This window comes from Mya arenaria, chromosome 1 (assembly GCF_026914265.1).
Source record: "Mya arenaria isolate MELC-2E11 chromosome 1, ASM2691426v1".
Taxonomy (NCBI): Eukaryota; Metazoa; Mollusca; class Bivalvia; order Myida; family Myidae; genus Mya; species Mya arenaria.
Window position 1 is genome coordinate 43,921,902 of NC_069122.1, and position 14,743 is coordinate 43,936,644.

At 34.3% G+C, this 14,743-nt stretch overlaps 1 protein-coding gene across 1 annotated transcript; it reads right to left on the reverse strand.

Moving 5' to 3' along the window:
* Window positions 1-129: 129 nt before the first annotated feature.
* On the reverse strand, window positions 130-13,826 carry LOC128230394 (heat shock 70 kDa protein 12A-like). Its single transcript, XM_052942655.1, has 9 exons — window positions 13,393-13,826; window positions 9,131-9,266; window positions 8,637-8,785; window positions 7,965-8,044; window positions 7,191-7,332; window positions 6,610-6,760; window positions 4,681-4,815; window positions 3,961-4,169; window positions 130-3,667 (listed from the first exon to the last, which is right to left on the reverse strand). The coding sequence occupies exons 1-9, from the start codon at window positions 13,480-13,482 to the stop codon at window positions 2,957-2,959; spliced, it is 1,803 nt and encodes a 600-aa protein (XP_052798615.1). The 5' UTR covers window positions 13,483-13,826; the 3' UTR covers window positions 130-2,956.
* Between the last annotated feature and the right edge of the window lie 917 nt (window positions 13,827-14,743).

Genomic DNA, 14,743 nt, shown 5'->3' on the forward strand with positions numbered 1-14,743 from the left:
GTATGTACACTAATCTAATTTCACCTTTTTAATGTTCGCTTTATGGCAACATTGGTCGGGACTTATGTAATAAATGACTTTATTGACAGCCTTCAAAATAGAACTTATGGACAGTATATAAAACGTTCGGCACATCTACACTTTTATTCATCTAAACTCATGTCACAAATGCATGATCAAACATGAGAACTTATACACACATTAAGGCATTGCAAACACTATACACATAAACATAAAACATAAAAAATAAATCAGTAAACATTTTATGTTTCATAATTATGAGTAACTTTTAGATAATTACAAATGTCAACCTTACTGAAATCCAGTATGAGAGTCAATCAAATATTTACCAAGGATAGAACACATAATTTTACATTTCTCAAACTAAAATTAACAACAACATGCTTCAGAAATTTACATTCTATAATTTATTTGATATTATTATTATCAGGTTTTCTGAAATATTTTTGAAATATTATACATTTGTAGACCGATATGATCGTTTTTTAATAAATCTGTTTTCTATACTCAGCAAAATAGTTAAATTTAAAACCTAGTGTAATTCACATCTTTAGCAATTCAGTATTTGGAAATTTATGATTTTCTTTGATATAAATCATATCGTATTTAATAAATATAGATCTGATTTGTTTTATCCATTGGAGTTTATTCCTTCTAATTTTGTTATCATACACATATATTTTCTAAATATCGCATTCAACTCAGACACTGGAAGTTATGTAAAAGATGGGATTATAAGCTTTGACCAAGAACTTATCATTTGTGTGTATCGATATCTATTTGTAATGATTTTATACCTTTTTCTATAAACCATACAATCTAGCGGGTTACTTTTTACATTATTTGTACATGTTTCATTTTTTCATATTGTTTTATATATAATTACAACTATAGCCAAACCTTTTTTTTAAAACAAACAAAATGTTTTTGTTTTAAAAGAACTATTTTTCAGTCAGTAGATAAACATAATTGGTTTGCTTTTTGATTAAAGAAAACATAGATTGTGTTGATTGTTTCGCAATATGATCTTTAGTTTTACAAACTTCTTCAAGCAGCTTTTAGGTCTTTGCATGCACACAAAACGTTTTGCGTGAACAAGTCAGTAAAAATGTGCATTTTTAATACAAACATATTGTCTACCGTCGAAAACCTATGTGTATCATCTTTTTTAACATGCATGTATTTTAGAAGTCTATTATTTAACATGGCTTTAAATAGCTTTCCAATACAACAAAGCAGTGCAATTAGACAGTTATTGGTGCGTGCGTGCTGAATACTTCATACAATATTTATTTTTTTTTTTTTTTTTTTTTTGTATTGCATTTTTTTTACCTCATTACACATATCAAAATGTCATGTATCACTGTGAACATGTTAATACTATGCCTTTAAATACATATTATTTCTTGCAAAAAAACTGCCTAGTGTACGACAATAAACACTAAAAACAATTAACATTCTATATAAATGGAATATAAAGAACAAAAATTAACAATGCAGACTAACATTCTATAAGGCAGTGTTGGTAAATTCAAATCAATCTCTCTATTCATCAATCTATATTGTTGAATAAGTAATAATGTTGATATTATTGAGGACTTTTCATAACTTTATAGTGTAATGCACCAGTCAATTGTTACCACGCCCCCCCCCCCCCAGGTCCGAGGGTATACCGGGAATAGCCGGGGAAATGGGCCGTGTATTTACTTTCCAGGTGGCCCCGCAGTGCAGGGTGACTGCGGAGGTTTTGTCTTCACGCCAAATTTAGCGGGAAATTGGCCTTACCAGGGCATTTGGCGTTTTTTTTTACCAGCAGATTGACCCCACATGGTGGAGACTTTGCCCGGGCTTGGCTGGACCTGGGGGCCGTGGTTACAAATGACTGGTGCATAAACTGGTTTCAAAAACGTCGCTGTATTATTCCTTGTGTTATAAATACTGCATGGATTATCTTAACATTGGGAACAGAAACACTAATACTGATTATTTGTTAGTAGATACACATAATTGTGAACAGTCATCGACATCACAGGAATTTACCTATATTAAAACGTTCACCCTAACAACAATTATACAAAAAGTAAATATTGCCACACATCCGTGCGGACTTCCATTACAGTACTTATGTGAAATTCTACAGAAACAAGCTTATTAGCCAAATGTTTAAAACATAAACCCCGTTTAATGGCACTGGGTAAATGCCAAAGAAATAGAGCACAAAAGCAAAAATCACAAACAAGAGTAATTGAACAACAGCACAATTTTTTTCTAAATTGATTGTTAGAAATCCTTCAAGCAAAGCGGTAACGGATAACATGCTCTGATATTAGCATATAATAAATTTGATAAACATACATCAGCATAGTTTACGTGCCTCCGGTTCAAAATAAATTTATCAGAGCATTATAGCGTTGTGACAAAAATGCATATACATTTATTTCGAATAACAAAAACTTACACATAAAATGTGTAGCAGAAAGTCATTATGTAAATATCAGTTATTAATATACAATAAACCTAAACTTTAAAGCAACATTTGAATAATATACACAAAATAAAATGGAATAGATACGCTGAAACACTGAACTACATTTTGAAAAGTAAATACAACAATATAATTTTTTTTTATCTGACTGAACAAATAAAAACCTAACATTCAGATTGTTTAAGATGGATTCCTTTATTTTTAAAATGTCACTATATTGTCTAAGCAATATCGAACTCTAGGGTTTGCTTAAAAGTCAATTTAAATTTTTGAGTGACAGTTGCGATATCTAAATTACACGTTTCCTTCATATTTTAATATGAAACCTGAAACACCTTCGAAACACGTCAGCAATACAGTCTGTGAAACACACAATTTATACTTCATAACATAGTTACTTCAACTTCCTATTAAAAACTCAAATTACAATCAACACAAAAAACGTTAAGTTTACACCAGGAAGTCGATGTTCAAGTTATGAACCTTTCCTGTTGATTCTTCTGTTGCCTCAACGTCTATTTCCGTTCCTCCAAAGATGAACCTTACACTGGCCCATCTGTCTAATCCGCTGCCGGATAGAGGGACACTTAGTTTGCCAACACGAGTACACCCTGGATTTGTGGTATACATGGGGTCCTTTTGATATGTGGTGAAAATTGGAAAGTCGGCCGATGTTTGATTAATTTCACAAACAGTATATCTCTCTTTAGACTGTGCCTGACCAATCTTAAGTTTTTGTCCAATTTCTACATGCTTAGAAAAAATATCATCGCATCTGGCTTCTCCGTCGTAGAATATTTTTTTTGTTGGATCATGTTTTGCTTTATCAAATAGCTGAGTTGTTTTAACACCGTATGTAAGTTTGCTAATACGTTCTGTGATAGCGTTGGGGTTGTGTCCAAATATTACAGCCCCTTTCAGTACTGCCAGGCTTGCTTCCCGTGGAACAATTCTTTTCAGAGCTCCGAACTCTTTGCCCACGGCGTGTTGAAGCATAGGCGATTCGGAAAATCCACCTACCACCAAAATAGCTTCTACACCCCTGTTTACTGGCGAGCTTAGAATGTTCTTCAAGTGCTCAACAGTGCTTGAAACGGATGTATCGAAAAACCATCTGGCAACGCTAGCGTCGATCTTAACCTTCTCGTTTGTCATTGACACCTAATAACAGTAAAAAAGATTCATGAATTCATGCTTCATTGACTCTTGTTTAGTATATATATATTTCTATGTTTGAGTGAAGAAAATCAAAGACTTCTAAAATAAAAGTATTGGTAAATATTGGAAACTGTTTTTCTTTTTTTATTGTTATATCTATGTATTGCCTGATCGTGGATGATAACGACTTGCATATATGTACATAATAAAAAGAACATTCTAATCTTAAAAAATAATAATTTTATGACGAAATTGGTCGATACCATGCACTAGTATAACAAGTATAAAGGTTTTACCGAAGAGGCATAAGATGTGTTCTTGATGATGTCACACAAGGCTCGTCCCTGACGATTCTCTATCAAGGAACAAAGGGACAGAGGAAGGGGAATAACCGTTTTGCTGTCCTTGTCAGGTGAAATGGACCGCTTCTTGTTTTCGAATCGACGAAACAAGTCAATGAAATCGTCCAGATGTTTTCGCTTTAAATCGCCCATGGCGTCGAAACCTGCACATGAAAATAATATATTTTGAATGTTTTAGGAACTGAAAAACAAAGATATTAAGAATTTTTCAATTCATTTTATCGAAATGCTATCAAAATTGTCGTCTGAGCTTTATTAAACTTGATCACACATCAAATGGCAACAAAGTTTTGGGTCTAGAGTTGAAACCTTTTGAATTTATTCTTGGAAAGTATTTCTTGAATCGATTTTTTTATTGACAATAAAGTCAATCGTCAATTATGTATAACAAAATAAAAAATATCTCCGAGACAGACTGACCAAATGCATTTAGACTTTAAGGATGTCTCCTTGAGGTTATATGAAACCAAAATACGTAAATACAAAAAAATAAAAAATAAAAACTTTTCGTTTTTTGAATAAATTACAATACTGTCTTCAATGGTACCTTTATTTTGAATCCCTGACGATGATTTATGCTTGTTCAATATCAAAATGTATATTCTAAAATGCCATATGCATTATTTAAAAAAAAACATACATCAAATATGTTACCTGCAATGTCATTGATGAAACCTTTGAAGGCTTCGTCGACCTTTGTTCCACCCCACGCACCACCGCTCGCCTTAAACAGTTCCTTGACGTCCATCGACTGTAACACTTCATGGACAGTAATATCTATTGTCCCACCTCAAGGTAAAGAATACTTCCTAGTTTATGTACATAACAACATGGCATTATGTTTTCACTATGAATGTCATTTCTAAGGTATACACAAATTTGCGAATTCTGGATGCCTAGTGACCCAAAGAAAAAGGATATCATTTTAAAGGGTTTTTAATGTAGAGCAAGTCTATGTAAACAATATACTAAAATTTGTTTCACAAACACGTTACTTTCGCCTTTAAGGACTGCACAACTGGTAATTGTACGTCCGATTTTATAGTTGTAATTAAGAGCATAAATAAAAAAAAACTATAAAAAACCTAATCAATAAAGTTGTTTATTTGAGATGAAAGAAAGAATCTCTTAATTTAACTTACTGGTTAATTGAGCTATCTAAGCACTAACTTATTTGTTGGTCGGATGCTTGAAACGAAACCACCATCAAAAGGAACAGTAGTAGGAAAATGAACAACATCAATAAAACAATTCTTATACTCGTTATTTATATTTATTACTGAAGGATTATATGGCTTTGCGTGCATTGAAAACATTTTATCAATTCAAGGTAAGTGAGGTTACGGCTTCGGGAATATCTGAGCATTGATAAATGTATTTATACACACATGAACCGCATTTCTAAATTTTCAATGTTTTTATAGATATGTTATATGTGAAAAATGGAAATTTCATACAACTGAAATACCATGCTCGCATATAAGGAAAGGCAAAACGAGTGTGAATATTACTTTAGCTTCTACAACTTGTTCTACTATCTTTACCATTACCACTGCTATTATTCCTGCAAAAATGTTTTAATTTTATTTCAACAGTGCATATATTATGCTAACAGACTCTTTGCTCTTCGTTTCTTTCTCGTACTCGTTAGATAATTGATGTATGCTCCATTTGATTAGAGGGGTTACTGAACCTGCTTGTACGAGTACGATCTACCTGAGTGGTACGTTATCCAGTTACGTGTTTTTATTCACGTTGTATCTAGCAAACATGTTAATATTTTATGCACATCCTATTGGTATGAATATGCTTGTGGAAGGCGAACTGCAATGGCATCAACACAATACAAAGGAAGAAGTATTGTGGGCAGCCTTCCCTTAGCGTAAATAGAGAGGGTTTACAAATGACTTTGAATGCCAACATCTACTTATACCGAAAACCGTACGTGCATGTAGTGTTCCGCTAAATCCTTATTATCAGGTGCGGTACATTTCAATATTTGTTAAATATTGATAAATGAAGAGGTATCTATAATGTCCTCACTTATACTCGACGTTACTTCATACTATTATTCGCATTGCTTAACTCTTTGTTAAGCTACCAGTACATATAGAAATTGCAATTGGCCTAACATATTTTTTACGAATATCTAGTTGTTGGTGTAGTTTCATAAACAAACACGCTTTCCCCGCGCTTATAAACATTCAATTACTGTTGTATTTATGCTTAAATAAAAACTCGCTTTGTACGAGCCTACTTAAACCTGTGTTTAAAGTTCACAGGCCTTTGGTAATCGGAAAGACGTTTTAAATTTGTACACTGTACACATGGGTTTTAAAAAGAAGTTATCCCATATACGTTCATATTCAAGTAGCGTTTCGTAATCTCTCCAAATTGAGTGCAAGCCAAGGAAAAATTGGGGCAGTGAAGAAATAAATATTTACTCTAGGATTCATATTAGAACGGATTAAGGCACAGCTAAGACAAAAGACACATTTGTTTGTACGAAAACGATTCTGAGTCATGTTGGAACAGTATGTGCAGGTCCGGGGCTACTGTTTTTATGGCAACTGCCTGTTATACCTCCCGCATCCAACACCAGATATCTCTGTCCAGCTTTCAGTTTGCCGAGGGACGTTTCATTTCCGCTTCGTTCGACCGGTAGATGGCGACAAAACAATGACGCTGCTTCTGGTTCAAGAGCAACAGTGAGCTTTTTTTCTTTGATACCAGCCTTAAGGAAAAACGCAAATTAGTAAATGTGACAACCACTTAACATGATACAATTCTGCACGCATTGTACTTTCCCTAAAAAATTAATGCATTGCTTTAAGTTGATAATAATGTTAGATTGTTAATCATTCAATATATTCATACACTATAACGCAATGCCGTATCGAAAAAGATAAAGAACGACGATATATCAGATGGTTTAAAAATTGATCAATTAAAGAATACCGGGTATCTGCGATCTATATTCACTTAATCTTTATATTACATTTCCTTTATAAACCAAATGCTTATAAATACATTTCTCCTTTCATGTCCTCTGCACACCACATTGTATCGAGTATCTAATAATCAATTAACAGTTCTAAAAATACCCACATTGTGTTAAAAGCTCTTTATCGTTTGTTTATTTATCGTTTATGGCTTTTGAATACCTGTTTAGCGGCTTCTCTCATAAACTGTTTGGCAGTATTATCCCAGATAGCTGGCACAGTCAACACCCAGTGTATCTCATTCTCTCGTATTGTGCCAGAAATTCTGTCATTTGAAACCCGCCAAAGGTCGTCCTTGAGCCATCTTCAAGTAAAAAAGAAGAATGTGTTTTGTTTAAATTATTTATATATTCAATAATGTTAACAGACATAAACCGTCAATTCTTGACATATATTAACCATATATTCTTGACCTATATAAGCTGTCAATTCGTGACAGTTATACACCAGTTATTCTTAACATATATTAACCGTATAATCATAACATATATCAACCATATATTCTTGACATATATCAACCGTATATTCCTGACATATATCAACCGAATATTCTTTACATATATCAACCGTATATTCTTAACAGATATCAACCGTATATTCTTGACATATATCAGCCGAATAATTTAACATATATCAACCGTATATTCTTGACATATATAAACAATAAATACTTGACAGTTATACCCCGTATATTCTTGACATATATAAACCGTAAATATTTGACATTTATAAACCGTATATTCTTGACATATATAAACTGTAATGCTTGACAGTTATAAACCGTATATTCTTAACATATATTGACCGTATATTATTGACATATATCAACCGTTTATTCTTAACAGAAGTGAACTTTTTATGCATATATACATGTTGCAGTGTTATTTGATAAAAAAGCGCACATATTTAATATGTCTGTGCAACTATTTGGCTTACTTGATTGCTAGTGCAAACACAGTTTTTGCAGATAGATGACGACTGTTTTCGTCCTCAATAAGCATATCCCGTTCGATTTTCTGAAACAAAATGGGAGTACATCTAATTGATATAGAAAGGAAGTTTGTTTGTAACGAGTTGCTTGGAAAGACTTTAGTAATAAATTTTTATAAATCAGAATTTTTCAATAGCTTTCGATTCGTGTTGAAACTATTGTTTTTAGATACAGCTATTTCAATCAACCATGTGGCCGACATTTTGACGCGAAATACCAGCATTTTATGTCAGTGTTTGTTTCATCGATATATTTTACAAATGTATACAAAATCATTTCAAGTTATTGTACCCAAACGAGTGCACAAACTTCTATTCAATACGATAAAAAAATGACACAATCATTGAATGGTAAAACACCTGATATCAAATTTACCGAAGTATTGCCAAATATTGATTGTAATCAACATGATCAAGTTATTTACGTATGGCGATTTCTATAAAGCAAGTAATAAATAAACTTTATGTTTAAATATTGGAACGGCACACAAACTGAAATATGAATATATTGATGTATTTCAGCACAGTAAATTGGGTTTAAAAGTACAAACAACATGATGTGAAAGCGGATGAATTCCATAAATTAAGTTTTCGCTCTTACACTGGACATGTACTTGCCTTGTCCCACAATTTCATTTTAAATCTTTTAAAGAAGTAGTACGAATCATGCTTTTCTTCATCTATCAGTTCTGCATATCTTGTCTCCGCCTCAAAGCCAAATGCCTCTAGGGTTATTCCATCGGGCTGTATCAAAACCGTTGTTGGTCCTTATCAAAATAACGTATAGGTGCGTTTAATAATTAAATCAAAAGACAATACGATTAAGTTAGATTATGTTCACTCTCTGTAATGGAGGAATTAATGAAAATGATATGTTCAACCAAGTCTGTATTTCGTCATAAGTTTATCTCCTTTCTTATTTTTTTATGAATATCAAATTTTAAATTTAATGCAGCGGCTCAAAGTCATGTAAAATTATCTCTGAAAGGACTCAAATAACTGAAAAGAAACTGCCTGTAAATGATTGCATTCATAAAAAAACGCCGTCTAGCAGTAAATGCATTGTTAAAACGCACCCCATTAGATTTGTTATATAATAAGACATTACATACCCTTCGTCGAGTCATGTCCCTGCCACTGTTTTGCTGACATCTGTGTTGGATCACTTTCGTATTCATTAAGCAAAGAGAACGCCCAACTCGAGTACGTCGTACCGAAATCTATGGCTGCAACCAGCAGTGGTTTCGACTGTTTAAAATAGAAAAATTGAGAAATTTGCATCGAATCGTATAAAGCAATTTCCAGGATAGTATGTAAAAATGGCCTACCAAATAAATGATATCGAGTCTATTTGACAATAAGCTGAGGCGGATCAAGAATTTGACGCTAGAGAAGAGGGATGGTGACCGTGGCGTACTCTAACCACATTGGCATTCCACAATATAGGATTCCAATGTCTCTTGAGGTCAGGTTTTCGGCACAGAGATATTTTGTCTGAAATGTTGCATTCTAGTGAATTCTTAACACACTAATACTACAAAGCTTTGGCAACGCGCTCTTTGGAATAGACCATACTAAACGTAATAGAGGGTAGCACATGAACCTTTATGACATACTTTGTATAACGGTCTCATACACTACGGAAAATGGTTTAATATACGGGAATGTACTGAAACCCGTACATCCAACGAGTACGGTAAGTGTACGGGATGTTGAATATACTGGTGTGTTTGGACCCGTATATTCATAAAACTCGCACATCTTGAGTATACGGGATTCGATGTATGAGCGTGTACTAACCCGTACATCCGTTTTATAATAAAAAAGAAAGAATTATGTAATCAATTTAGGTCTGAGGGTGTTTTTTTGATAGCATATATGATATGAACGACATTTATACCATTGACTTAAAAAAATCACTGTTACGTAGAAAAACAGGATGGTGTCAGTAAAAATCACCTTTGTAGAAAATTGAATGCTTTAATGGGTTTCGACAGCTTTTGATGAAATTAAAAAAAGGTCTGAATGATAACAAATAAATAAATTGGACAATACTGAGTTGATTGACTAACGATAAGTACTTAAACTATTTTGATGGATGTACGGCACCGTACATCTCCGTACATCTTGAGTGTACGGGCATGTACGGTCTCCGTACATGTTGAAAATACGGGAAATTATGTTCTTCCGTATATTCATCGTGTACGGGATTATACCATTCCCGTACACGATGAATATACGGGCGTGTACACTTCCCGTATATTATAAATGTAGGAAATATACTAGTTCTCGTACACGCTGAGTGTACGGAAAAGTACTCTTTCCCGTACACCCATGTTATAAAATAGTTTTGAATTTTGTTATCAAGTAAGGTAATTTGGTGTTTTTTGAGAGCATATATGATATAAACAACATTTAAACCATTGACCTGTATACATTTTTCCGTGTTAAGTAGAGAAACAGCAATGTGTTAGTAAGGGGCATGTTGTGTAGGCAATGTAATGCTTTTCGGGTTCTAACAGCCTTTGATGAAATTATGATAAAAACATTAATGTGATTCGACAATGCTGGTAGGGTTGATTAACGGCTAGAACTAAAAATAGTTCGATGAATGTACGGCAGCGTACATCTCCGTATATCTTGTGCGGACGGACATGTATGGTTTCCGAACAAGTCGAGTGTACGGGAATTTATGCTCTTCCGTACACTTTGAGAGTACGGGATTATACCATTCCCGTACACGATGAATATACGGGCTTATATATTTCCCGTACACTATGGATATACGGAAATGTACTCTTTTCCGTACACACATGCTTTAAAATTGTTTTGAATTCTTTAATCAATTAGGCTAATTGTTATTTTATTTGACAGCAAATATGATATGAACAACATTTTTTCCATTGACTTGCAAAGAAACAGGTTTTTTTTTTTTTTTTTTTTTTTTTTGGGGGGGGGGGGGGTTAACAGCCTTTGATGAAATTAAAGCTACATCTTTATGATACAAAATAATAAGATTTGACAATGCTGAGTGGTATTACATTTGACAGCATATATGATACGATCAACAGTAATTACATATACCATTGACTTATTCGTTTTTTCCGTGTTTCGCAGAGTACCGGGAGTTGCGTTTTGTAGAAATATAAACGCTTTTATGTGTTTTAACAGCCGTTGAAGAAACTACAATGGCATCTATATGATACAAAATAATTGAATTCGACAATGCTTGGTGGATAAATTCACGGCTAGGCCCGGGAATGTTTCCCGTACATGATGAATATACTGGCGTGTACAAGCAGCAAACAAGATTTTTTCTATTCCTAAATTTATTTAAATCGGCTCTAATTGTTAGCTTACATTTCCATAGTTTGTTACCCATTATTAACTTTATTTTCATTAATAGCGGACCCTAACCCATCCGTTGGTATGAGGGAGTTGCAATAAAGATGCCATATCTTTAATGTTGCACTCTCTTAAGTTTGACAATTTTTGGAAATCTGCCGAAAATTATACTTTTCTTAAAGCGTAAGTAGTAACGCTTTTAGCCATTTTTTTCTTTTTTGCTATGCATATTTATGCGACTATAATAATTTCAATTTACGATAATAATAATAATAATAATAATAATAATAATAATAATAATAATAATAATAATAATAATAATATTAATAGTAGTAAATAAAACAAAATTAATATTTAGTTTAAATTTTCAAGAAATGCGTAAGTTTCAGCCAATATTCAGCTGCTGGTCATTTAACCAATCAAGAGCGTATACTCAATAGCCAATCGTAACAGCGGGATGCAGAAAGCGCTAGGATCGATATCATCTGTGTCATTACATGAGCCAAATAGCAACAAGGAAGAATACCCCACAATAATGAGGTAAGACTACGAGCTAGCATATTATAAGATATAATTGTTATTTACTTTTTGATGGGACTTCGATTGTTAGTTAGTTATTATGTCTCTGAACCGTCCATTGGTATTTATAATTCGAGTATTATATCAAATCTGCATTTCAAATGTCTGTAAGCCATAAGCTTGCTGTGTCTGAATAATTACTTTTTTCAGTGACCTGATGTCCGAGCGCAATTTGACCTAATGCATGAAGCCAAGAAATCGCAGAATAGAACTCATATTAGTTGTGTAATGTTTTCTTGATGTTTGTTTGAGCAAATGCCACAATGAAATGATTATGTTAAGGCAGATCTAGAATGACATTTAAAATTGATTACTCAAACATGATATTTTTAAATCTTATGATTTTATAAAAATAGTAGTTTTTCCTATGTCTAAAAATAATGTTTTATAAAAAACAGCATGTATTTGTTATTTCTTATCATCCGTGTCTAACACGGTCAAACCCTACCTAGGCCCTGCTCGTATACGGTCCGTACATTCATCCGTGTACGGGGTCCGTATTCCAATCCCGTACATGTTGCGTGTACGGGTCCGTATATCCATCCCGTGCACGTTGCGTGTTTCCATCCCGTACACGTTGCGTATACGGGCTCCGTATATTCATCACGTACACGTTGCGTATACGGGCTCCGTATATTCATCCCGTACACGTTGCATGTACGGGGTCCGTATATCCATCCCGTACACGTTGCATGTACGGGGTCCGTATGTTCATTCCGTACACGTTACATGTACGGGGTCCGTATATCCATCCAGTATACGTTGGATGTACGGGGTCCGTATATTCATCCCGTACACGTTGCATGTACGGGGTCCGTATATCCATCCCGAACATGCGAGTGTACGGGCTCCGTACATCCATACATATATATATTTGACAAAAATGCAATGCTTAAAGTATGTATTTCTTCAAAAATACGTGAAAGAAACAAAAACATGTATATACGTTGATAACTCCGTATATCCACGGGTACGTGGATGGATATACGGTAGTCCGTACACGTGGTGTTCCGTTTACGTATTCGTGTAAGGGTCCCGTACACGTTGGGTGTACGGGTCCGAACACGCCCGTATATTCAAGATTCCGCAGTGATAGTTGCTTTTTTTAACGTGATTGTGACGATAGCTGGTAGCTTACAGAAGCACTCTCTAGTCCGTTGCCTGGGTACAAATCAGAGCTGGATCCACTTTGAGAGGCCAGGAGAAAGTACCCCTTGTATTATCGAATCCACAACCGTTTGGTTCAAAGGCGGACACCTATACTATTAGACCACTCTCACCGTCTCACCACTTAAAACTAGTATGAATTAATGTAGGAAGTTCATAGGAATGAACTGCTACTAAATCCTTACCTGTATAAGATACATGTATATATGTACATACATGTGTATATCAATTTGTGTCATGATATAAAGTTTTTTTCACTAGAGTGATTAGAATGTGTACTTACAAGAGACATGTCGGAATTCCTTTCATCTTTCTTGTCGTCGATTCGGAATCTGGACGTAAAAATGGAAATTATATTTGAAAACCACGACATTCCACTTTACTTTCTTTTTTGGTTAAATCCTCCAGTCCTTTACGATTTGATAATAACATGCAGATACATGGCACAACGCGTAATTCCATTTGTTTTATACTTCCTCTTTCTATATACACTTTACTCGCAATGCAAAACAGGCCATTTTCTTTCACAAGCACATATATTATTGTTAGTGTCGCGAATGAAAATGGTTCGTCTCTCAGGGCGACTGGAATTATCCAAATACACTTTTATAAAGAAATGAAACAATAAAGTTTCCAAATTTATCCAACGATGTTTACGTCTCCATCGACAAAATATGAGTGCGCTGTGCACGAGGAAAAATACCGCCACCAGCTGTGCACGAGGCGAACTACTTTAATAAATATAGAAAGTGAAAGCGAAAATGAAAGTGAAATTAGTATATGAATTAGTGAATGATAGGAATGACTGAAAGGAATGGAAGAATAGGAAAATGGATTATCACAAGAAAGATGGACTTGGAAAGTACGTGTACTGGATAAACATACATGTAGACATAAGACACTAACACAAACATATAGAGCAGGGCAAATTGACCCCGCGACACCCTCCCCCCTTCGGGTAAATGGCGTCCCGACATTTCAAATTCAGTACATAGTTTACTGTCCATAGTTACTAACATGAAAACAAATGCTGTCAGAGCACAAGCTTGTCTAGTTAGGTTTACCGTAATTAGCAACTGCAAGCTAAATGAATACCTTAACATTCCATACAGTAACTACTACTACATTCTATACTTAAGTGCACTGTTAAACACTAGCTACACATATACATACAAACTAAATAATCATACAAAAAAACAACAACTGAAATAGGCCTATTTCCATGCAATACCAGACCCTGCCTTTATGGCGTAGTCTGAATTGAGACATGCTCAATGTCTTAAACAGAATGATGCACATTATGTTTTCATCATATATTATACAACTGGCACAAAAGTTGTATAAAAACATCACGGAAAATCTTGTCAGAAGATTTTACCAAAATTTCTTCAAGTGTATTAAAAAAATCTCAATCCGCACAAAAAACTCGTATTGTAAATGATGTGAATCCTTTGATGTCACTATTTTATTTCATTGTTGGTGTAACGGTAAATGGTGACTATGTGACCCACGTGTCACTCTGCATCCAAGTAGGGCGCTGAGTGATGCGACTCGTCCTCCGCTGTGGTATCACATACCTTGGCGATGGCGTTGACAAACTAGGTAATACATCCGCTTGTGTCAAATCCGGTAAG